The sequence below is a fragment of the Phocoena sinus genome, chromosome 18, assembly GCF_008692025.1.
Source record: "Phocoena sinus isolate mPhoSin1 chromosome 18, mPhoSin1.pri, whole genome shotgun sequence".
NCBI lineage: Eukaryota > Metazoa > Chordata > Mammalia > Artiodactyla > Phocoenidae > Phocoena > Phocoena sinus.
The window spans coordinates 24,575,653-24,601,445 of record NC_045780.1 but is presented as its reverse complement, the minus strand read 5'-3'; the positions used below and the strand labels follow the sequence as shown (position 1 = coordinate 24,601,445).

Genomic DNA, 25,793 nt, shown 5'->3' with positions numbered 1-25,793 from the left:
GAAAATAAGAATCGAAACTGAACAGGGACCAGTAGAAGATTACTAGGTAGTAGATAGTGTCCACCAGAGATTGGAGATAAGTAATGTTCTTAATTCCTGGGCCTATAGCATTTTCTTAAAGATAGGAGTAAAGAAAAACAACTAGATTGGCCCAGGATTGATGATTTATAGGGCATACTGGACAGAAAGATAAAAAGGGATTGTTGGATGTTTGAGGGATCAGTAACTGATCCATCTTCCCCCTCTGAGTTCTCGGTTTTTGAGAATGGAGCATAAGGAATATGGGATGACTTTATTAATGGCTGAACAGGATCCAGTAACCACTAAATACAGAGCTTCTGATAAGTTGTTGGAGGCCGGAGGGCAAAATGTTGCTTATTCTTCCTTCCTCCCAGGTGAAGGTCAGGTAAGGTGATTAACCTATCAGATTAACCACTTGTCTTCCCTGGGAAGTGAGCAATAGTTTTCTCCCCTCCGTGGAGACTCGTGGTGGGGTTGTGGATGAGGGGTTCTCCCCGACAAGGATCTAGAGTTTAGTGTGAGTGAGGGTTCCGAAATTTAAGATTTGGGAGAGGTTATTCAAATCCATCGTACAGCTCTTTCTTGGACCTCCAACTGCATGCAGTCTCTCCTTTTGTACCTTCTCATAGAACTTACTATATTCTGCCTTGTGTTTGGCTAAGTACTTATGTTTCTTATAACCTCCTTGAGGATGGGGACACTGTTATACATTTTTATCTCATAGTGTGTTATCCATAAGTATTTGTTGATTTTAATTAATAAGATGAAAGTTCATTTGGAGCATGAGGAGACTTTTTCGTTGAAATATTTTCAAGAAATTTCCACTGTTTCACTCAACCAAACTTCGTTTCTGAAGTTTGTTGGACGAGAAGTGAGAGACTAAACTGTTAGGCAGGTTGCTTAGAGGTTTATAGCAAATCAATTCGGTAGAACTTTCCAGGGTATAAAATGGAATAAGAGGTATGTTTTCAACCAGTAATTGACAATCCTCCCTATCTTTAAATATTTAAATGTTCCACCTTCCTGGGTTCCAGTGACTGCTACTCGTGGTGTTATTTTGGCCAGTTCGTGTCAGAGGTTAATGGTGTAGTTCGGTGGTGTTATGGCTGGGGAATCCAGCGACAGCTGAATTCTGCCTCATTACAGCCACTACTCTTTGCCTTGAAGTCCCTGAGGATGAGGTATTGACAAGGGATAATAGTAAATGGAAAATCTATAATTAGTAAATGGAAAGTGGAAAAGCTGTGCTTTACCCAAAAACCCAGTGTCAAACTCTGTTAAAATGGGTTCTACAGGGAGTGTTCTAGAGAGCAGGGCAGAAACTGACTTAGCTGGGGAAGTCATTCTGTGGTTATGAGCAAGCACTGAGACTGACTGAGCTTCCAGAGGAGGGGACACAGACATCTTGAGGGTGGTGTCAAAGGATCTACAGACATGGTTATACCTACACGATGATTACTTTTAAACAGGCCTATGCTCCCATCCCTGGAGTTAATAATTGTCTTGTTTTTTGGGTTGTCTAAATTGCCTCAGGTATTGTATTAGTTTTCTGTTGTTTCCTAACAGATTAGTGGCGTAAAACAACGCCTATTTATTATCTCACAGTGTCTGTTGGTTTCACAGAATAGCTGGATTCCTCTGCTCCAGGTCTCACAATGTCAAAATAAATAGGTATGATAAATTAAATACACACATATGCACGTGCACATACATGTATACTTTTTAATTACCCTACATTGGGCTAATTTTGACCTAAGTTTGCATTTCTGGTTTTACAAGTGTCTTCTGCAGTAGGCAACAACAACAAAACCTACTAACGTTGAATGCATTTTCTGTGATGTTAGGTGTCAGTGATGTGATCGGGGAACAGGAAAGAACAGTTCCAGACAGGCTTATTGGCATTTTATGAGTGTTTAGGTTAATGTTCGCAATTAATTTATTTGTAGTTTAAAATTCTACCATGACATTTTCTATGACTGTGGAATCAGTGAAACATTCTTAATTTTTTTGTCCGTTTTTAATTGTTTTCTTTTTTATTTTATTGATATTTGCATGGTGTTTTGGAGTTTTATTTTCACTTTAACCTTTTTATCTTTAACATACCTCTGTGCTGTATGTGAATGTGCTCTTCTTATATTAAACTAGAGAGAATTGATTTCCCTTTGGTCATACTGTTGCCCCCCAGGGAGGGGATTGCAGATCTCCTGTTTAACTCAGGGCTCTTTCCTATTGCACAGTATTCTTTCCGTCTGGAGTCTTTGCCTCTGTTCTCTTTCTTCTCACACCCACAGCTCTCTTTGTCTCTTTCTCACTAATCATGGCATGTCTATCCCCAGCTTGTTTTTTATTTTTCCAATTGCAGAGCTTAAGACTGAAGTCAAACAGCCGGCGTTTGGGTCATGGCTTGGCCGTGTCCAGTTAGGTGACCCTAGACAAATTAGTTAACTGCTATAAATCTCAGTGTCCTTAACTTTAATTGAGGGTAGTAACGGTATCTGCCTCATAGGTTCTGAGGATTAAATGAAATGTGCTAACGCACCAAAATACCTAGCACAGTGATGAGCACGTACAGTTTGATGCATGTTGGTGGCAACTGTTATCACAAACTTTTCTCTTGATTCCCTTCACAAGTGACAGTATTGCCAACTTCTAAAAGTTTGGGAATTTTGAAAGAGAATATGGATGAACTTTATCTTGAGAAAACATTCCATGCTGCCTATTTCTCAGAGGTGTAGTGAAGATTTATTTCCACTTTTATCTAATATTAATAAGGATTGTTGGGAAAAGCAGCCATTTTGTAACAAATGGAATACAGTTGTTCCTTGTTAGGTAAATGTTATTTGCTAAAGAAGAGCTTTTTAATGATTTGAAAGCCATCACAATGATGTGGTATACATTAGGCTTTCAAAGTGTACTGTTCAAATGACTGTTTTCTTTAAATTTTAATGAAGTTCGGGCTAAACCTTAAATAAATGAGTCATCATTTTTTTTTTAACATCTTTATTGGGGTATAATTGCTTTACAATGGTGTGTTAGTTTCTGCTGTATAACAAAGTGAATCAGTTATACATATACATATGTTCCCATATGTCTTCCCTCTTGCGTCTCCCTCCCTCCCACTCTCCCTATCCCACCCCTCCAGGCTGTCACAAAGCACCGAGCTAATATCCCTGTGCCTTGCGGCTGCTTCCCCCTAGCTATCTACCTTACTACGTTTGTTAGTGTGTATATGTCCATGACTCTCTCTCGCCCTGTCAAAGCTCACCCTTCCCCCTCCCCATATCCTCAAGTCCGTTCTCCAGTAGGTCTGCGTCTTTATTCCTGTCTTACCCCTAGGTTCTTCATGACATTTTTTTCCCTTAAATTCCATATATATGTGTTAGCATACGGTATTTGTCTTTTTCTTTCTGACTTACTTCACTCTGTATGACAGACTCTAGGTCTATCCATCTCATTACAAATAGCTCAATTTCGTTTCTTTTTAAGGCTGAGTAATATTCCATTGTATATATGTGCCACGTCTTCTTTATCCATTCATCTGATGATGGGCACTTAGGTCGTTTCCATCTCTGGGCTATTGTAAATAGAGCTGCAGTGAACATTTTGGTACATGACTCTCTTAAATAAATGAGTCATCATTTTTAAAGAAATTGTATCAACATTGGTAAAACTTCTTAGGAAGGTTTATAAAGAGAGCTTTTTTTTTTGAACTAGAAAGAAATACAGAGGTAATTTATTTTGGTTATTTAACCACCCTTAGCATTGTTAGTGAGTGATCTACAAGTGTGTTTGAAGTCCCATGGTTACTTCATATCCATGCTGGCTTAGTTGTATGGAAACAGATGCTGTGTGGCAGCACGTATTTTTAGAACTAAATAAGCACTGAAACAGAGTCATTTTAGTTCAGGGGTCACTTGCCAAGGTAGACATGACCGGAAGTTGATGAGCATTAGATGATGACTCTTCTGATGAGGTTTTTAAAAGTAGACATAAAAACACACCAATACAGAGAATACTCTTACTGCACATAAAGTGCTGAAAAGTATGCCTTCATAGTGTAGTCGAAATGAGCAGACTGTGTTTTCATGGAAGGGGAAAATGTTAAGAACTTGTTTCTTTCATGTTTACTTTCTGTTTATTCTGTTTTCCTCTTAGCTTCCTCTCTGTTAATATAATTCACTTCATCTTCTCTCTTAAGAGAGAGATCACATCCTTTGAACCTAAGGAAGTGTCAATTTACTTTTATCCATTAATAACTCAATCTTTAGATACATGGGAATAATGAAAAGTTATTTTCTTTTTATATCATTTGTGAATGCACATTGCAAAACAGGCATTTAGATAAACATGTTAATACATAATCACTTAGATAAATAAGTTGCCTATTTTATTTGATAACATTTAGTCTACTCTGTACCTCTTATAACTGCTTTATGTCTGATCACTCATTTACTTTTTTATATCAGTCTTATAAGGTAGGTTCTATTATGCTTCCCATTTTATAGGGGAGAAATCTGAAACAGAGAGGTTAACATCCGATACATATAAATAGCTAGAATCTGAACCCATCTGGGTTATATGGCCTCAGTCTGTACTCTTGACTGCTCTGCTATCCTGCCTCTTTATTGTGGAGTTGTAAATGCGTATGATTCAGATAGTATTCCTGTGGTTGCTTTTTACACATTCAGTTGTCTTTTCTCCTCCAAGTCAATCACAGAGTCTTTTTAAAAAATTTTATTTATTTATTTGTGGCTGCATTGGGTCTTCATTGCTGTGCACAGGTTTTCTCTAGTTGCAGCGAGTGGAGGCTACTCTTTGTTGTGGTGCACAGTCTTCTCACTGCGGTGGCTTCTCTTGCTGTGGAGCACGGGCTCTAGGCGTGCGGGCTTCAGTAGTTGTAGCACGTGGGCTCAGTAGTTGTGGCTCACAGGCTCTAGAGCACAGGCTCAGTAGTTGTGGCGCACAGGCTTAGTTGCTCCTCGGCATGTGGGATCTTCCCGGACCAGCGCTCTAACCTGTGTCTCCTGCTTTGGCAGGCAGATTCTTAACCACTGTGCCACCAGGGAAGCCCAATCATAGAGTCTTATGTTGTGTTACTAGATGTATCACAAGCACTTGCTGGTTGTACTACAAATTTAGAGCACTGTATTTTATTGTGGGCACTACGTGTTAAATAGAAAGGTTGATAAAGACCTCACAGAGGCAGGTAACTAATATTATTAAAAAAGATCCGGAAAATGGCATTGATTGACATTAAAGGGCACTTTTTTTTTTTCTTTTTGCGGTACGCGGGCCTCTCACCATTGTGGCCTCTCCCGTTGCGGAGCACAGGCTCCGGACGCGCAGGCTCAGCGGCCACGGCTCACGGGCCCAGCCGCTCCGCGGCACGTGGGATCTTCCCGGACCGGGGCACGAACCCGCGTCCCCTGTATCGGCAGGCGGACTCCCAACCACTGCGCCACCAAGGAAGCCTGGATTAGCAGTTTTGATTGCTCTCTGCATTGTGACAGGTCTCTGGTAAGAATTTAATTTCCAACAAAAAAGTGTTTAAAGGAGAGATTTTTCAGTTCAGTAGTTTCTGCCTTAAACGTTTCTATGGACCCAGTTTAAACTTTGCCAAGATCAAATCTCAATGCATGCAGGCAAAGATAGGTTTTTACTCCTGGAAGACAGATTACAATCTAGTGAGCAACAGACAGGGGGCATCAGAAGCAAGACCTTCCTATTGACAACGCGCAGGTGGATTGCTCTCCGGCTGGAGATATTGTTCCTTTTTAGTTTTTCTCGTTGTCACAGGATGAGACTTGCTGGTAGCAGATGTGAAGGCTTTTGGACAGTCCTGACACTCAGGCTGTGTTAGCTGATCAGGGTTTATGAAAGATCGGACAGCTGTCTTAGGATACTTTCAGAAGTTTCTTATAAGTTGCCCCCCGCTATGGGACTCAAGGCAGAAGATGGTCTTTAAATCTTGGAGAGAAACAGATTATTATCAAGACGCTATTAAACAGAGCTGGCATCTTAGAGTAGAGGCTGTGGCCATAGGATAACCTGGCCCTTGACATCAGCGCTTAATTGGGCCCCTTCCAGCAAGGTTGAGTTATGTCTTCCATTGATCCAGACACCGGACATCACCTAATGACATGGTCTGTCTGGATCAGTTGGTAGGGTATCTTGTCCCTGCAAATGGGATGCTTTTACACACTTCACTAATGCTTTGTAATAATCTAGCACAACCCTCTACAGTATGAATGTCTGATGGTGGGTAGTTACTGGGATAGTAACCAGAAGTCCTATGGGCCTGCTGCTAATATTTCAAGTGGGAAGAGTCACAGTATTCTCTACATTGTATGGATGTATGTTCTATGGATCTCATGTTTATGAGCGTTGAATGTTTGGCCTCTGTGGTCTGGTTTCTGCACAAATGGCCATTTTCTCTTTCAGAGTTCCATCAGTGAAAGATGCCAACAATAATGAATTTTTCATAGCTGCTCAATTAGAACTTCCCTATTTGTTAGGCTCATAATATAAGAAAGGCTGTCAGGACAAAGCAGCAAATCCTTCTCCCTTTGGAAACCTTTGTAAAAATCAGAGTGTTTTGTTTTGTTTTGTTTTCGTACAGGTGAAGTGTTGTTCCTGTGACGATGTTCTAGGTTGCATGTTCCTTTTCAGGATGGATAGGAGCATGTCCACCAGCAAGTACTGACATGACTACCCAAAATGACTACTGAAAAAAATGTTAACTTGGGCCTTAACACAATACGATCAAGATACATACTTTAGGGCTTCCCTGGTGGCGCAGTGGTTGAGAGTCCGCCTGCCGATGCAGGGGACACGGGTTCATGCCCCGGTCCGGGAAGATCCCACATGCCGCGGAGCGGCTGGGCCCGTGACCCATGCCCGCTGAGCCTGCGCGTCCGGAGCCTGCGCTCCGCAACAGGAGAGGCCACAATAGTGAGAGTCCCGCGTACCAAAAAAAAAAAGATACTTTATGGGGTAGATTGTAAAGAAAGTTTTTTCAAGTCTTTTAGATTCATCAATACCTTTACTGCCCACATCATCCAGAATTAGCAGAGGTGATGAAATGTACCAATTTTGTGTGCAAAGACATACGTACGAGGATACTTATTGCACATTGTAATAGGGAAAGATTGGAGACAATCCAAACGCGCAAATTAGAGACTGGTTGAAATGAATGATGAAATATATCACACGGTAGAATGTTATGCAACCATGAAAAAGAACGAATCAGCTCTCTATGTAACAATACACACCAAACTCCAAGTTTTATTCAGTGGGAAAGCCAGATGTGAGACAGCATGCATGTATAAAATGTCATTCTGTGTGTGTGCATACACGCATGCATTTAAACCTCAAAACACCACATATGTGTTGTAAATGCAAAGAATGTCTCTGGAGGGGTAACAGAAGCTTACAGATATTTGCCTTCAGCAAGGAAACTTGGTAGCTGGGGACACGCTCGTAAAGGGAGAGGTACTTTTCCTTCTAAATATATTTTGAATTTTTTTTTTTTTTTTTTTTTGCGGTACGCGGGCCTCTCACTGTTGTGGCCTCTCCCGTTGTGGAGCACAGGCTCCGGACGTGCAGGCTCAGCGGCCATGGCTTATGGGCCCAGCTGCTCCGCGGCATGTGGGATCTTCCCAGACCGGGGTACGAACCTATGTCCTCTGCATCGGCAGGCGGACTCTCAATCACTGCACCACCAGGGAAGCCGTGAAATATTTTTTGTATCACAAATTACTTATTCCAAAAAATTTTAGATGCTACATGGGAGCCCTTTCTGACAGCTTCCTAGCAGATGCATTTGACAAGAGTGATGGATCTAGTAGGAAACCCAAGTTGGACACTGTTGCAGTGTCAAGGAAACCATAAGGGTACATATCAGAGCACCTGTAATAGGAGTGAAGGGAGGGATGGATGAGAGTTGTTTTGGGAAAGTCAGGAGAACTATGGCCAAAGGGAAGGGAGAAGGGAGAGGAGCAAACTAACGTAGGGTTGTTGAATTTGTGGGGGTCGGTATGTAAATGATGCCTTTAATTAAGGGTCGAAAACAAGAATACAAGCAAGTCTGTGGGGCCTGGAAAGAAGACATTGTGAATCGGACACTGAGAATTTAAAATGATGGTAAGATATCCTGGTGATGTCTAGGAGGTGATTGATGGAGATGCTTTAAAGACTATTAAAACGATTTAAAGTACTTTTTAAAGTATCGTTTTCCTGGCTTTTTTTACATTTCCAACATATTCAAACATCTTCCCTATTCCTTAAGTATGATTATGGTGTAATGGAAATTTTAGATTTTAGACATGTTTTAGTGTTGTAGTGACCAGTACAAACAAGAGGGTTATTTTGTTTTGACAGTTCCCATCGCATATGTGTTCTGTACAGAGCAATGTGTGGTTACAAACCAAAGGAGCGGCGCCAAGGGAATGGGGCCAATGCGTCATTCCAGCTGCTGGTGCAGCCGAAAAATATTAGATGAGTGGTAAAACTTTTACTGTGTCCATTAACACACAGTCACTGCTAGTTTACGGGGGAAGTGTGTGTTAACAGCCTCCGTAAAGAATTTCTGAAATCACTGTGCTCCTTGTTATTAAAATTAATACTGAGCAAACAGAAAAACCTTTCAGTTTCCCATGGACAGTGCAATACTTCAGATACAGTGCTACGTATGATTATCTAATCTTGTCAAAATTTTGTTCTCCAAAGGCGTCTGCTTTGCAGAAACCTGTCTATATTAGTAAATTAAATTTATTATTATTATTTTACCAGTACCTTTTCTTGTTCATCTTTAAAGAATGTACAAGTATATATAGGATTGAGATATAACTGTAGTATCACTGATTATCTTTTAAGGGGAGAAAAAGTGAGTAGCTTGTACAGCCTGTTCCGTCTGTCCTTTTAGGATAATGCCAGTAAATTCTTTGCTATTCTTTCATTCTCTAGTAGATGGCTAGGAAAGCAGACACAATATAGTTTCAAATTCTACGTGTGCTTTGTGACCTTGGACAAGTTACAAACCTCTCTGAGCCTTAGGTTCCTCAGATGTAAAATGGATGCTACTTTTTGAGTTGTGTGGATGAAATTTGATATGGTACGATATGATATATGATGTGATATGGTATGCTATGATATATGATATGATATATTTTAGCACACACAGGTCCTGGCCTGTTATAATTACTCCATAAATAGTATTTTGGGCTTTAAACTGATTTTCATTCTAAATGTGAAAACTGGAATCATCTAAACTGCTCCCTCATTATCTCTCACAGCCAGTCACCAAGGCCCGTTAATGCTGCCTCTGAAAACGCTATTAAACCCTTAATCATCTCTGCTGTTGGCTCCAGTCTTCATAGACGGCTTCTCTCCACAGCAGCCCCATCACCACCCTGAACTCTTGTCCTGTCTTGCCTTTCCCACAGTTTCGTAAGTCTTCTCCCCTGCCTCTTGACTACCCAGCTGACCCACCCCATTGCTGCTAGAGTTTTCTTTCTAAAATAAAGTATTTTGTGTCTCTTTCCTGCTTACAGTCCTCTCGTAGTGCTCTGTCACTTTGAAGATCAAATCCAGACTCCTGAGTGTGATTAAAAGGTTTTTCGTAACTGCCTCTCTGGTTTCTCTTTGTTCTGCAACCTGTGATTGTCATATCACACTACTTAAAACACCATTCCTTACCTTGACCTTTCTTCATCTGTGTGTTTGTGTGTCCCTTCATTTGCAATATCCCCTCCTCCTTTCCCCTTCTCTGGCTTCCTCCCCATCCCCTCCGAAATCTTACTTGACATTCATCCTTAAATGCTTGAGTGTCATCTCCCACAAAGCTTTCCCTGATCCTTCAGTTTTGGTTAGCTGCCCTTTCACTGTATTCTAGTTGCACCCTGGGTGCTGAGAGCATAGATAAGGGTCCAGATCTTGAAGGATCTTTTAAGTCAGGCCAAGTGGTTTGGAAGATGACAGGAACTGACTATATTGAAATTACATATCTGTGTTCCCCATTGTACCATGAGCTCCTTGAGTGAAAGGACAGAGTATTTCCAGGGCTGCAATATTGCTCGGCATATAATAGGCACTCTTTACATTTCCTAGTGACTGAATGAGTAGTTGGATGGATGGATTCAAATAGAGAGTGTAAGTTTTTAAACTAGCACCGTAGGTAACCTTCAGCACTTTTCTCGTAATGTTATAGCTCATCTAACCCATTATCTTTGCCCATTGCTTAAGACATTAATGTGCTCTGTGCTACACTTGTGTTTGACTTGTATTTATTATTATTTATTTATGTTTTGTGTGTGTGTTTGACTTTTAGAATACATTTGTGCAACAGACATGAAGTGGATGGAGTCAGAAAATAATCAGATGTTATTATCTAAGTGGAGAAAAGTGCTGTAAAGGGGAGAATAGCACCTTGCGGTGGAGAGTGAAAGTGGAGACCTTAGATAAGCTTATCAGGTTATTAGTCAGCTCTGATTTTCAAACACTTGGGTGTTGGACTCATGGGGAGCTTGCAAACTTGCAAACACTAAGCAAACTACACAGAATTAGTAGCTGATTTGTGTGGCCTGGCTTTCAGTTCTGAATTCCTTTAATTCCCTTTGGTAGTAGTGAAATAGGCTTGCTTTTTATTGGCAGTGTAAGTATTACTTGATTTTGGTCTCCTCTTAGAATGCTGATCAGTAATTTTTAGATCTTATTTTAAACCAAGTTTGGTGAGCTAGGTGTATTTTAAGTGATATTTTAGTTATAAATACTATTATATAGTTAAATGAAGCTGTAGCTTAATTATTTACAGGAAATATTATTTTGTTATTGCTAGTCTGAAACTTGCTTTATCCTAACCCTTTTGTTTGCAATCGACATAATTGTTTTGATGACACTTGGTTTCTTAGAGTTGGATAGGTCAAATTATAGCACAAGAGATTTCACTTTCAGCAGGGTTGTATGGTGCACATAAAGGCAGCTGAGAAACAAGCTCTACTTGTCTGGTTTAACAAGGAAAGAGGTTATGATATGAAGCCGGAAGTTCTGACTGTAAACTCTGGCTCTCCTATTTAACGAGTTTGTGATTTTAAACAAGTTAAATTTCTTTTTATCTATCACGTAGGCCAGCTATATACATGGATGATTAACTGAGATAATGTACGTGACCATATTGACAGCAAGGCACTCTGAAAATGTAGGATGCTGCAGGAGTAATACTTCTGTTTATTTATCAACATGAGAGCCTCCTATTTTTAAGGAACTTTATTAATTCCTTTGAAGAAAAGTTGTTTGCATCCATGGATATTAATTAAAATTGTGACTATAATAAGAAAATACAGTAGAGGTGTCATTGATTTACCAGTTCATTATTGCAATATCAAAAGTTATGACTATGTATTATATTTACTTTGTGGGTGTGGTAAGCTGAATAATGAACCCTAAAGGTGTTTACATCCTAATTTCTGTAACCTGTGAACACCCCTTTATATGGCAAAAGGGACTCTGTGGCTGTGATTATGTTACGGATCTTGAGATGAGATTATCCTGGTTACTGGAGTGGGCCCAGTGTAATCACAGGGGTCCTTATAAGAGGGAGACAAGAGGAATCAGAGTCAGAGAAGATGAGACTGTGGAAGCAGAAGGTTGGAATGATGCAAGGAAGGCACCGCAAGCCAAGGAATGCAGGCAGCCTCTAGAAACTGAAAAAACAAGGACATAGATTCTCCCCTACCATCTCCAGAAGGGATGCAACCCTTTGACACCTTTGATTTTAAACTTCTGACTACTACAACTGTATAAGAATACTTTGTTATGGCAACAATAGGAAACTAATACAACAGGGATTGACTAACGTTAATAATTATAGTTCATTTGAATTCTAAGAGACTTTTAGTACTGACTTGGATCCAAAATTTATTAGTCTTCAAAGAAGCAGTGGTTTGTCATTGTACAAGTAATTCATCTATGTAAATGATACAGTAGCATACTCCAGCAGGTAACACTTATAGCCTTTCCTGGTAGACTCCCTGAAGCCTTCGCCTTGTCTCTTTTTCCAGGGAGAGCAGGGAGAAGAGCACAACCTCAAAGGGACTGTCGTCTCTACCCTGTAAGATTTCACTATGTCCTTCTACCTTTGGCTCTCTAGTGAACCAGATGCTTCTGGGAAGTGACGGTTAGGACCATTACTATGAAACAAAGCCTTAAAGACAAGATATTCCCATAAAGATGTTAAATAGGCTGCTTTCTTTTACAGTTTTTGTAAGGATTCTAAGACTGTATAAATTATATAATGCTGAGTTCAGTTGCTCATTTGAAAAATATTTTGGTTCTGCCACCTTACGCGTCTCTGTTTTATTGTGTTAACATTTCATTAAATGCTTTTCAATAAAATTTTGATTTTAGAGTATTTTATATTTTTAAATTCAAGTAAAGGGTAACTTTGCTTTTTAGAACGTGAGATCCTGTGGAAATACTGAGAATATTGGTACTGATAGTATTGACATCTGTGGTTCCTCTTTTCATGGAAACAGGTACCAGAATTTATGTTTTATTTATGCTTGAGGAAAATCAAATTAACACAGAAAATGACATTGTTGTGAAGCCATGATTCCTTAGTCAAGTTTTATGATCTACAGAACTAATCTTAAGCAGAGTCACTGAAACTCCAGAATTAGATGGAAGTAAAATTCGCACAGCTCTCTGCAGCTTACTTCCACCCCATCTCAGTCAGTGATCAGAAGTCTTACTTCACTAGCTCCTGTGGACATCTTAGGTCACTTGAGAAAGGGAACCACGTTACTCATCTAATTTGAGTTTGCTATGGGAGAAAGAGGTAGGAGGTCAGAGGCTTGGGTCCTGGTGGGTATGGCCTGCAAGCTGAGACTTAAGACACCCACGTCCCTCATCTTCTTAGTTCCTTGAAGGGTTTTGCTCGGGGTTCCCAAACATTTGGTACATTTTTTTTTTTAATTGTGAAAAATTTTCAAATATACACAGACTCAGGATAACTGTGATGAACCCTCACATGCCCACTGCCCAGCTCTTACTATTATCTAGATGTTGCCACACTTGCTTCATCTATTCTCTCTTCCCTATTTTATCTGAAGTGTTTTAAAGCAGATCTTTCACATCATTGTAGTGGCCCCTCATTCTTCAGTAGGCATCCCTCAAAATATGGTTGCCGGTTTTAGCTCTACCTCTTTTCCATCTTTCTTCTCAAACAAAGCCTAGGTATTGAGAAGCTGTGAAAGGGATTTACTGAGTTGACCATAGTTACTCAATTCAGTATTTTACAGTGAAGGAGTAATCTTTTTTTTTTTTAATTTGCTGTAACACTTTTTAAACTCCTCATGTAGGAAGTGGATTAAGTAATTGTGGACAACTCATTGAGCTTCTAGATTTTTTTTTCACTTCAATATGTTGTAACAAAATTAACACCATACTTAATTTACAGAGATGATTGAAGAATCAATGAGTTACTGCCTTTTTGCCGTAAGTCTGTAGTCAAGTGTTCTTGTAGATAAGAAGACACATATTCCTAGCAAAGATGTTCTGCTCTCATTCAGGAGTCTTTCCCTTCCTATAATTAATAGATTTTTCAGAATAAATGTTTTATGTACTTACAAACAAATTTCCGTTAGAATTTATTTTTTCAATACTTGCATGTTTTCGTAGAATCTTGCCCCAAGGGAGTAACGTTTCATATCTATGCTACAGAATTCTCAAATATTTATATCAATGTATAGGTAATTATTGTTGTGGTTTGATTTTTGAAATTAATATCATATCCAGATGATCTCTACCTTCTTCTTAGACAGGATAATAAGCAGCTTTGAGACAGGTTTCCTCAAGATCATGACTAATGCCTCCCCCTTTATTATGAGAGCCTATGGGGACGTTTGATATGTCCTACTCTACATTCCAGGAATGCCCACTAAGATCAGTAAGTTGTTATTCAGCTGAAAGGACTCATGAGCTGGGAGGATGATCACTCAGCCAAAAACCAAAGTGTAGAATGATTTTCAGATATCCTTTTTGACTCTTTACATACTCTCCGTAAAGGGTCTGTGTGTGTTTGTTTATAAATCTAAGCATGGTCCTAAACAGGCATATGAAAAGATTTTTAGATCATTCTGAAAGAGAGTAGGGAAGACCTTAGTTCAACTACCAAGCAATATGAATTAGCATCCTATTGATATTTACGTAGTGTGCTACCTGCAGAGCCAAATTTCTTTATAAATTCCAGCTGTAGATCAATAGGTTCTCACATGTATGTGAATTACCTGTTGATCTCGGTCTTACCATTAGTCCATTACATCTTTATAAGTTATTTTACATTATTTTAGATGTTGTGAAATTTGGGTTCCAGGATTTCACGGAACCTAAGTCTCTTTCATCGTGAGCACTTAATGCAGACTCTACAGCGTTTACAGCTATAAAATGAATAATGTTTATGGTATTGCGTCAGTATGAGAAAGTCTCTTCCTAATCTAAAATTCTGTTATTTTAATTATACTATCTGATTTAAATTACACTATCTGTTGAAAATACCTGTGGCACTTTCTTTGGTCTTGATGCCAGAAATACATTCGTCGTGACCTTCTGTACTTTTATTAGTCTCCTGTTAAAATTCAGGCACCCTTAGGAGAAAATAAACCTTTATCATCTATTAACACCTCAGAAAAAATTACTCTTTAGATCAGTAGTTGTCACCTGAGAAAACCGATGGGGCTTGAGGCGACTGTAATAAAATAGGGAAGCACTGACCCTAGAAGGCAAAGGAGTCATGGGAGTTTGTATAGGATTTGCAAATTCAGATGCCTCCATGGACCGTTACGTGTGTGGAGTGGCCAGCTGAAGAAAATAGATTTAAGCTGCTTGTGTTGTGATGAGCAAAGAACCTGTCTAATGTGATGGATATTAACTTGTTTTACAACACAGCACTTCATGGTTCAACAGAAATGGCCACAAAAACCTCGGAGATCACCACTTTGTAAACTCTGTTATATCACGTGGGGTGCTATAGGTGGGAGGCTATTACAGATGGGTCCCACACAAAGAAATATTACTAGGGGCAGATAAGACACTGGAAATTTGGGAGCAGAAGGGTGCAGAAAAGGGAGATAGGGGCCCATAAAGATTAAGAGCACTTTCTTTACATTATTTTAGACCAGATCCTGCTTTGACTAATGGGAAAGTTGGATGCTTCTGTTACCTACCCTTCGTGGTTGATAAATGGGTGTGCACCAGAATTACCTGTATAACTTTGCCAATATACAGTTATTTACATCTGAAATTATCCACGTCTCCCCCCAAAATAAGATTTTGATTCACCAAATCTAATTTGGAGCGTGGTTGGCTATGTTTTGAAAAAACTCTTGTCTTGATTCAGGTACAAACACATCATTAAAGACCTATGCCCTTGGATGTAGTGATCCCTGTTTACTCTTTGAAGTGTCTCCGCTCTCAAAATACATAAGATGTATGGCTACGCTGCAGTTTGGCACATTTAAGCTGTTAAAGTGAATTACTTCATTCCAAAAATGAAGAATGGAAAAAAAAGGAGCATATATAATTTAAGAGATGGATATAGGCTTTATGAGGAAGGATGGAAGAGGAATATTAAGACTGAGCTTTAGGCAATTTCAGGTATAGCAAACCTAGTGTTATAAAGACACTTGTTTGTACCTGATGGGGCTTTAACAAAAGTCAAATTATATCCCCTAAGTTATAGTAAGTATAGACAACAAACATCGTTATAGCACAACTAAACGTTTTGTTTGTCCTGCTCTCCAAGAAAGGCTTCTCACTGCAAATGAATCCTTATTTCAGTCAGGGCTATTCAGGATTAATCACTAAAGATACAACAATAAGTATGCCAGGGTGCGGCTGTGACCAGTATGTTGTAAACAACTTTAGATTAGAAATAAGAATTTTTGAACAGAAGAAGTTGTTGGACCCTTAAAGTTGCACAGAAGGTTGCAGAATTTCCTTCATTGCAGAATCAGAAATCTGAGTTAAAAGGAGGAACCCTCTATCTTGAACAGTTTAGGCATGATACCTACTAGAGACGGCATTCTGAACTCTTTCACTGCTGTACTGGGATCTCATGCTCTTTGGTAAGCCTTTTGCTGTTATATTCCTGCTTTGGGTAAGGTTAGACGCAGTGCAATGAAGGGGAGGGGAGACCATTTCTTCTTAATGAGTTTGTTGATGTTTTCCTAATGTCTTCTAAGGCATAGGTCATTATCTTTATTTCTATTTTGGTGGTTTGCTAGTCAGTGACTATTCCGTTGGCAAAATGCCTCCGTGTTTGTCCTAAGCTCCTGTTACTTTTGTCTGTGTACCGCACTTACACAAGAAATATATACCTTATAGAAGAAAGCTGTAAATATGTACATCATCCCTGTCAGCGCTAAGAATAATTGTGATGCTAATATTTAGTGAGGCTTGGCTTGTAACAGACACTGTGCTGAAGGCTTTGCTTGGGTTGTCTTTCTAATCCACACCACACTCAGCAGAGCTCTTGCAGATACGAAACTGAGGCTCAAGGAAACGTTCATAGCCACACACGTAAGAAGGGATGCTGTTGGTATTCATCCTGAGTCCGTCTGACTCCAGGGTTTAGGCACTGAATCACTGTGCTGTTACATGAGTGGTTTCCAGTTGGGAATTTGCAATAAAATATCTTTAGAACACAGGTTCCCAAAGTTGGCTGCACTTCAGAATCACCTGAGAGTTAAAAAAAATAAAGCAAAAACTGGTAGCTGAGTCCCACCTTCATAGGTTCTGAGTTCATTGGTGTGGAGCGTGGCCTGGACGTTGGGGTTTTTAAAAGTCTCCCATGTGATTTTAAAGTGTAGCCAAGCTGGAACACTCCAGCTTTGGAACAGTGCAAAGTTTTAAATTCTAAATTCCCATTCTCCTGTTAGTAAAAATATTAAAGAATGTTTTTGTTACTGAAACACTACCTATTTACTTTAGAAACCATAGACCAACCAAAAAAATCATATTTAAATTATCTGCAATTCTTTCACTGAAAAATAACCAGTATGGTATTTGGTTTTTTTTTTTTTTCCTGTGCATGTTTATATATTTAAAGTCTTAACTATAATGGTACTCTTTGATGGAATTTTATACATTTAATGCCAGATTGTTTTATATCTGTTTTATGTATTTACATGCTTTCCCAGACTGAGAAATTCTTCATCCTTGTACAACATAATAGTGTTGTTGGATTAACCCTTAGAGGCCAGTAACTCTCAAAGTAGAACAATATCTCTATTCCTGTGGAGTTTGTATATTATTTGAAGTAGCACTTAGAAAACAAATTTAGATGTCTTTCCTTTGTACTCCATCCTATATAGTACTTTTTCGGACAGGCAAATCTTGGTTTACTTACCCATCTCCCTTATAGATTGGTAAGGCAAAGCCCATGTGGTTGGTTTGTATGCCCAGGCTCTGGCATGCAGTAAACACTCAATAAATGCTGGGGTGGATGACAGGTGTATTTCCCAGGACCCGAGATGGGAGTGGTGGTTATAGTTTGAAGAAACTAATTACTGACGTAAGTTCAGATGTGCCTGAAAAAAGTCAGTTGGGAATGTTGCGGTAGTGGGAAGACAGGGTAAAAGTAAGGGTTAAGATGAGGCCAGGGGCTAGGGGACACTTTAGGATAGATAAACTGCAGATCCTTCAAGAAAGTTAAAGAGTCCTCTAGTTCTAGAAACATCCTGGCTCTGGCCCCCAACAGGCTCAGAGAGTCTTCCCTGGGAATAGCCCCCTCCTCTATCCTTCCATCTCCCCACCCTACTCCCTTGTCATAATAAAAAGGCTTTCAGAATAAGAACCAGATAATTTTCAGAGTCTGCGGCTCCTCGGATATTTTCCTGACAAAGATTTGGATGAGGAACTACTGTAGCGTAATGAGGTTCAGTGAGGATACAGCTAGAGCCTGTCAGTTAGCAGATGGGACTGTTGGCATATTCTTTTCTACAAAGGTCAGCGATGAGGAAGAATTTAAGTAAAAACTGGGGAGGGGACTCAGAGCATTGGAGGCCTGAGGAGTGATTAGCCCAGAGAGGAAAGGGACAATCTGGGAGATGTTACAGGCTTGCTTGGTAAACCAGCCTTGTCTTCAGTTGGGCCGAGGCTGCTCCCTGAGGTATTTTTCACCCTGCAGCCACAAAGCGAGACATCTCTGCATCGCACGATTTATGAAGGATTTTCTTTCCTTGTGTCAACATCTTATAATGTAACTTTATAATAGATTTCTTAATCACAAGGCTTGTAAATCACAATTATTTATAATTTCTGTTTGACTCTTAAAAACTTAGCTTTTATTTTAAGAACATGTCATGATCTTTACTTATTACTGCCTATTTTAAAACACATTTTTTTAAAAAAAGGAGAAATTGCAAATGTAAACGTTTTACTTCGTCAGCGTATGAGGCACATGCATGATTTATATTGCCGAAATCCTTTAGAGTCGAGGCATTTATGTAGTTCCAAAAGCTACAAGAAAAATTAGAAGCTATTTCTCTATCCTTTCCCCTCTTTTTATTGAATTCACAATGGCTTTTAAAGAATAGAAAGGCATTAAAGATAGTTAAAACCATCAGACATCCTGCTTTACTTAGAATTCAACAAAAAAACAAAATTGAAGAATAAAATAGAAAGCCTGGTTTATTTACCTAAGTAATACATGTCTCACTCACTCTAAGATCTTAATGAGAGAGAGGGAATCCTTAGCATTACATCATATAGTATAGCAGAAAATTTAAATAAAACATGCTAGAGGTGATATTTATTCAGATAAATATCAGATTGATTCAGTCAGGCCATTGACACACAGAGATTTCTGGAGTGCTGTGCCAGTCATCAGAGCCAGGGGTGTATTATGATTTAATGGTTCCTCTCTGCGGCATTTCATGAGCTGTCCTAGAAAAACATTTTGAAGCAATAAAGCATCCATTTGGCTCCTAAGTAATGAGGGAGGCATTGCTCTTCGCATTAACTATTTATTGAGGAAGAGGAGTGACCAATTGCTAATAAGCTTTATCCAAGGAGCGTAGTGGAAAACAGAAGAAAATGCAAAAGTGAGGTTCTGTTCCATTTCATATGCAATTAACAAATACCCAGTGCTGAATGGTTAATGCTCGACGTCCATGTGACGTCTGGCCGACTGTATTTAAGCATGAATGCCTGTCCAGTGTATTAAAGGCCCCTTAGTCTACGGAAGGATTGTGTAGCCTAAACTAATGAGAGATGAGAGGAAGCAGTGACTGGTGAGTAGCTCCAACTGCGCTGAGCTCTATAGCTTTGAATAATGGACTTATTTTCTAAGACGAACACTAGTGATTGAGGCTTGCTTGTTTACTCCTTTTGGGAAGGGTTCCTTTTCTTTTTAGAGATAATTATTGCTTTTCCATAACTTGGGAAATCTGCTGTCTCTACTGCAATATGTAGATTATCACTTGATCAAATGGCTTTTAACCTGGGAAAATTTCTAATTTTCTCTACAAGTAAATATATAATTTATTATTTGGAAGTAGGTTCTAGGTGGGAATGTACCATACTGCTTTTCTTTCACAAGTAAGTAAATGGTCTCTTCTTTGAAGTAAATGCTTAAGATTTAGCAGCTTCAAGGTTGCAACCAGAATATTGGTTTCACACATAAATAGGGCCTGCTTTCAAGTTATTTCAGAATCTTACTTGGAAGTTTCTGGTGCTATAACAGCATGAAGTTTTATTCCTCTTGCTTTAAGATTCTTGATATAATTAATTCGCCTTCTTTGGTAACATGATAAAAAGATGAAAGTCACAATTACTTTCATCCCTTAAAGCCAACTAAAGGACTTATATGCTAATTCTTCTTCCCTGTTCTCACTAAAACGTAGTACAGTGGAGTTCTACACAATGGGAAGAAAATCCATCACATAAATCATATTAAAATAGGCCATGGAAAGGATCTGTAAACCCAACATTATTTAAAGTAGAATAGTCTTGATACTATTATAAACCAATTATGAAATCATTTAATATTGCATTCCTTTGATTTTTCAAAATTTCCATATTGAAAAATATGGGTTAATTCTAGCTTACTATGAATTATTTTGATGTCTATTTAGAATCCATTTTCAAGATATATTACATGAAATGAGGATATTCTGCTTATATGAGTTCATAGCCTTGGGTAAAAGACTAGAAAGCCTGATAAGTAAATAGCAATGAGGGCAAAGAGAAGAAAAGTCTCCTTAGACTTTTTCTTTCCTGGACCACATTGTATCACACTGAGAACTAAATCCATGTACCTTACAGAGAATCTTACTTTCTTCATCAAGGAAGTAAGGACTCAAGAGATTAGAAATGGTACCACCTTGTAAGCTGTTAGGTCTTGCAGTAATCTCTCTTTGTTGGTTAATAACAGTCAGGTTGTACTATCCCTTTCAGATAATCACTCCATTCAGAAGACTAATGCTTTGCGCTGAGAATAGGAAAGAGATGGAGGATTGGATCAGCTCGCTGAAGTCTGTACAGACCAGAGAAACTTACGAGGTAAGGTAGCCTCTCTCCTGTCATCTCGTGTTCTTAGAGAATAAATGTGAACCGTAGCGCTAAAGCTATATTCTGCGAAAAAAAAAAAAGTATGTGTAGATTCATTCAGCAACTTGTTTAACTGATACTGATTTTTTTTTTAAGTTAAAGCAAAGTGTTTTAGTTTTAAAAATTGTGAATTTGAGGGCTTCCCCGGTGGCGCAGTGGTTGAGAGTGCGCCTGCCGATGCAGGGGACACGGGTTCGTGACCCGGTCCGGGAAGATCCCACATGCCGCGGAGCGGCTGGGCCCGTGAGCCATGGCTGCTGAGCCTGCGCGTCCGGAGCCTGTGTTCCGCAACGGGAGAGGCCACAACAGTGAGAGGCCCGCGTACCGCAAAAAAAAAAAAAAAAAAAAATTGTGGATTTGAAATTGTAATCATAACTGTATACATTCCAAACGTAGTCCTGTTCTCTTGTTTTGCAAATCTGTGCTAACGTCTCATTTCTAGGTGGCCCAGTTTAATGTGGAACATTTCTCAGGGATGCATAACTGGTACGCCTGCTCCCATGCCCGACCCACTTTCTGTAACGTCTGCCGAGAGAGTCTTTCTGGGGTCACCTCCCATGGCCTGTCCTGCGAAGGTACAGTAACATCCAGGGTTTGTCCTCCCTTGACACTGACCTTACTGTAAACACGCTGCCACGGGTGCATCTGTGAACAGAGAAACATCATCATAGGAAGATATTTCCCTTGGGTGGAAGCAGTAGCTGGGAGCGTGTCAGTGAGACCAGAGTGTTTTAATTTTACTGTGGCTTAAAGTGAAGCTCTGCACACATAGGACCAACTTGGAAAATATTTTGGCTCAGGAAAAGATAACATAAAATCATTTGAAGGGACATATAAATCAAAATGTAGCATTTCCCTCCTGAGGAACTAGCAACTACCCTTAAAGAAAATTCTTTAGACTTTGTGTATCATTTTAATTTTCTAGTATTCTTTTTCTGTTCTGTTTAATTACAGAGAACAAAACTTTCTGTGAGGACAGTATATACTTCTTGGCAGGATTTAGATTGTTACTTATGTTGCATTGTTTTAAATGTTTTATTTCATTTATGTTTAATTTAAATGGATGTCATCCTTTTAAATTTCTTTAAAGTTTTCTAAAAATAAGGTCTATGCTGTTGTTCTCATCGCAGGATTTGTGGGTTATTTTTAAATTTAAGAACAGCGACCACTTAAAAGAAATACATTAATAGTCAACAAGAGAAAACTCATACGTTCTTTAGATTTATTTAATTTAATACCTCAGTGATTCCATCACTGTGTACTACTTTTGAACTACATATAATACCATTATTTAGCTTTTCTCTCTAATACAAAAAATTCTTAGGTAATCTTGTAATAAAACTATATCATAAGTAAATAATAAAATAGAAGTGGAATCATAGTTTTAATTCATTTTAAATTACAAAATCCAAGATATGTCAGTATTTCAGCTATTTAATATGACAATGACACAGCCTAGTGGATAAGAATAGAGCTCTGTAGTTAAACCCTGTGGGTTCCAATCCAGTTTTACCACCAGAAACTATGAACAGGAGTAGTTTAACCCTTTTAGACTTTTGCTTCCTCATCTGTACAATGGGGATAATAGTCATTTATACCTCACAGAGTACTATGAAAATGAAATGAGAGAGTACATACAATAACGCTACTTTTCTAGTCAAATATATGGTAGACATTTGTAACTGCGTTATACAAGAAGTTCACCAAGTAAACAATTACAGATTGCATCATGGCTTGATGCATTAAAATTCATGAAAATGAGAATTTGGAGGAGGCATTAAACGTTTTTTTTAGATTTAAAGAATGATTGCAAACAAAGATATAATTGGTCTTTATGACTTTAGTGATCTAAAAGTGTTCCTGTAACTCTACTAGGGCTGTAATATTATATGGGGTTATTTTGAAGGTCTTTTTACTATTACCTTATAGTCTATTATCCTCAAAATGCTAAAAAAAAAAAATCAGATCTAAAATAGCCTTAGATCTGATCTGTGGTATCCTTCTGTTTTGAGAGTTATGTGTTATTAAATATAGTTAACTGTTTAGGAATTGAAGTTAATAGTGGGATGACTGAATATTTTTCTAAGCATTTTAAAAGAAAAATGAAAATTATATTAGCTGGTGAGAATAAAAAACTTCAAAGTCTTTAAATACATGTGTTAACATTATTCTATTACTAAGTAAGTTCCTGGCTTTTTTTAAGTCTCAATTATAGTATTTTTAAATTATATTTTTAGGGGAATACATGTTAGTATTCATTTTCTCTGCTAATAAAAATTTTAAATCTGCAGCGTCTTGCCCATCGAGTATTTTTAAAACTGCAGCAGAAGGTTTTAAAAATCCCAAGGGTTTTATGAATATACAAAAAAATTGCCTTTTTATTTTATGAGACTGTGGTTATTTAGGATATTTTTACTGTAAGCAAAGTTAAACTTTAGAAACCCCCTTGAAATCTGAATAAACTGTTGCTTGATAAAACTAAGGGCTTAAAATACAAGACGCTTTAAGAGTTATAACAGAGATGCAAATACAGGAAAAATTCATTCAACAATGACAATGAATAACATTGTATTAGAATGGAATCTCGCTTCCAGTGTGTAATGCCACCACTAAATTTACTTAATCTTTCTGCCCTTGTTTTCACAGTAAAAAGAGTCTGTACTGATTTGTCTTGTGTTGAATAATAACTAAAATTATGATTTTAAAGCCTTGCATATACAAAATATATGAATGAAAAATAGAAGACAGAAAATACATTTCATAAATAATCCCCTAAGTCAATTGAGAATGTTAATTATAATTTCAGAGCATAATTGTGCTTCACAGTTATTTATACAGCACTCTAAGAATAAAAAGTTAAGTGGTGATTTTTTTTTTTTAATCAACAGCATAAATATCTCCACGTGGGTACTTATTTTTATGTTAAGTACCCATGAACACTTACAAAGTGGTAAAGATTGAATATTGCAATAAAGAATCATAATTTGTTTCATGTCACTGTATTTTTTATGTTTTATGGTTTTAAAATAATGAATTTACAGGTCAGGAAAAAGTGCCTTATTTCAGAATAACTTGTTTGGAGAAAATTAATTGGCAGCTAATTACTAGGCACAAATTAAGGTGCCTAGTAATCAAGCCCATTCCTTAGTGTCCATAGTTACAGCTCAGTTTGTTTTATTTTTATCATTATATGTTGTATATGTTGTATTAAGCAACTTTGTAATTCTCAAGGCTCATTGCATGAAAAACTTTATTATTACAAGAGTGATTTTTATTTTTAATGAGGTGTTTGATTTTTAATGGCAAAATCTTCAAAAAGCCATGAAATTGTACTCTGTTGCCCTCGTTTTACTTCCTTCTTTGCCTCTTAGAAAAAATACTGACTGTTAATATCAAGTACTTATTTGTACTTAAAAAGCAGCCTGCTTTTTAAAACTAGAACTAAAACTAGAACCATGCTCTTGAGAAATACAGTAACAGATGACAACATTTAAATAGTTTAAAATATTAAATAATTTAAAAGTCACTTGGAGCAAAAAGGAACAGGTCACGCTAAATTGTTTTTTCAAACTAAGCTAATTTCCTGTGGTGCTGTTTCTTTATACTGTTGCTTGCCAGCAGTAAAATTCAGTTGAAAACTTGCTTTCTATACAAAGTCTGTGCTTAGTCACAAAGTCATTTATAACGAAAATAGTATGATTTCGAGGAAAGAACTTGTCATTGTACACGAAAGAGCAGGTAAATGAAACATTGCCAGTGTCTATAGACTGATATTTTTAAAGGAAAAACCAGCTCAATTTAAGTGGCCATTTATATATCGGCTATTCATGAGACTTGAAGCATTCTGAACATTTGGCTATAGGCATCTTAGTTATTTTACTTGACCCCTTCGTTCTCATGTTACATCAAACTAGGACAATTTAAAGAGAATGGTGCGTAACCCGTCATTTCAAATTTGTTAACGATTTACTGGTAGAAATTCCAAAACCATGTGATAAGGAGCCGCCTGAAAAGTCAGAAACTCTTTTATAACATCAGTATCCATTAACGCTTGGATAATGTGTGTCCCTAGAGGGCTGGATAAGCTTAGTAGGAGTCAAGTTCTGATTTTCATAAGCAAGGGTTAATTTTTCAAATCATCTGTGGTTTATTTGTTTTTTCATGTATGTGCGGCTTCTGTCTCGGTTGTTTCCTCTTACTTCTCCTTTGCAGGCACCTTTCTGATAATATGGCCTGGGAGAATTAGCGATGCCTGTAGTAGGAACGTCACTTCATCATTCCTCTCTTCTACATTGTCATGTAGTCGTCCCAACAGGTTACTTTCAAAAGACAGTGCCATCTTTGTGACCCTCGTCAACCTATTTCCCATGATGCCTGGATATGTTCTTGACGTACTTGCACTTTAAAATTCCCCTGAATTATCTTGGTCTTTATCTCTCTGGTAGTTTCAAACTTTTGATTTAAGTATATTATACGTACAGAAAAAAGCAAATATCAGAAGTGTACACAGCTTGTTGAATTTTCACAAATTAAACGCATTCATGTAGTCAGTACCCAGACTTAGAAATTGGCTGTTACCAGCCCTCCTGTATTATTGAATTTTATTTTCTTCTGTTGTGTGTATGTTGTCTCCCTTCTCCTCAATAATTATTTTTTTTGCATTTATTTCCTTTCTTTTCTTCTTTTAGAGTAAGTGGAATCTCTTTAAGAAGCAATCTATAGCTTGATCAAAGTGCTTCATAAACACATAGCCATATTTGCTTTTCAGAATATCATTGAAGAGTAATAGAAACTTTTACAAATATTGTTTTTCTTCTGCCCCCCCGACCACTTTAAAATTTCATGCTGTGATTTCCTTTCATTGTTGGTCCAAAAGTGCATATTCATTTAGCAATGGTTCACTTTTTTTTTTTTTTAGTGTGTAAGTTCAAGGCTCATAAAAGGTGTGCAGTGAGAGCAACAAATAACTGCAAGTGGACGACCCTGGCCTCCATTGGGAAGGACATCATAGAGAACGAGGATGGGGTAAGTTCGTACTCTCTCCCATCTCTCGCCGGCACCTCCGCTCTTTTATTCTCCTCTCCTGTGGAAATTAAGTGGGAGTGTCTATTAGTTCAATTACGACAGAGAGTTCGGGGGAGTGTTTATTATTATGATTAGATGGAAGG

The 25,793-nt window shown here is 38.1% G+C and overlaps 1 protein-coding gene across 1 annotated transcript in view; it reads left to right on the top strand.

Moving 5' to 3' along the window:
• DGKH (diacylglycerol kinase eta) overlaps positions 1–25,793 on the top strand; it is a 178,432-nt gene that overhangs the window by 74,237 nt on the left and 78,402 nt on the right. Inside the window, exons 4-6 of the mRNA XM_032611105.1 lie at positions 20,473–20,577; positions 21,068–21,200; positions 25,544–25,650. Coding sequence (XP_032466996.1) covers positions 20,473–20,577; positions 21,068–21,200; positions 25,544–25,650 — 345 coding nt within the window. The remainder of the gene's footprint in view (positions 1–20,472; positions 20,578–21,067; positions 21,201–25,543; positions 25,651–25,793) is intronic.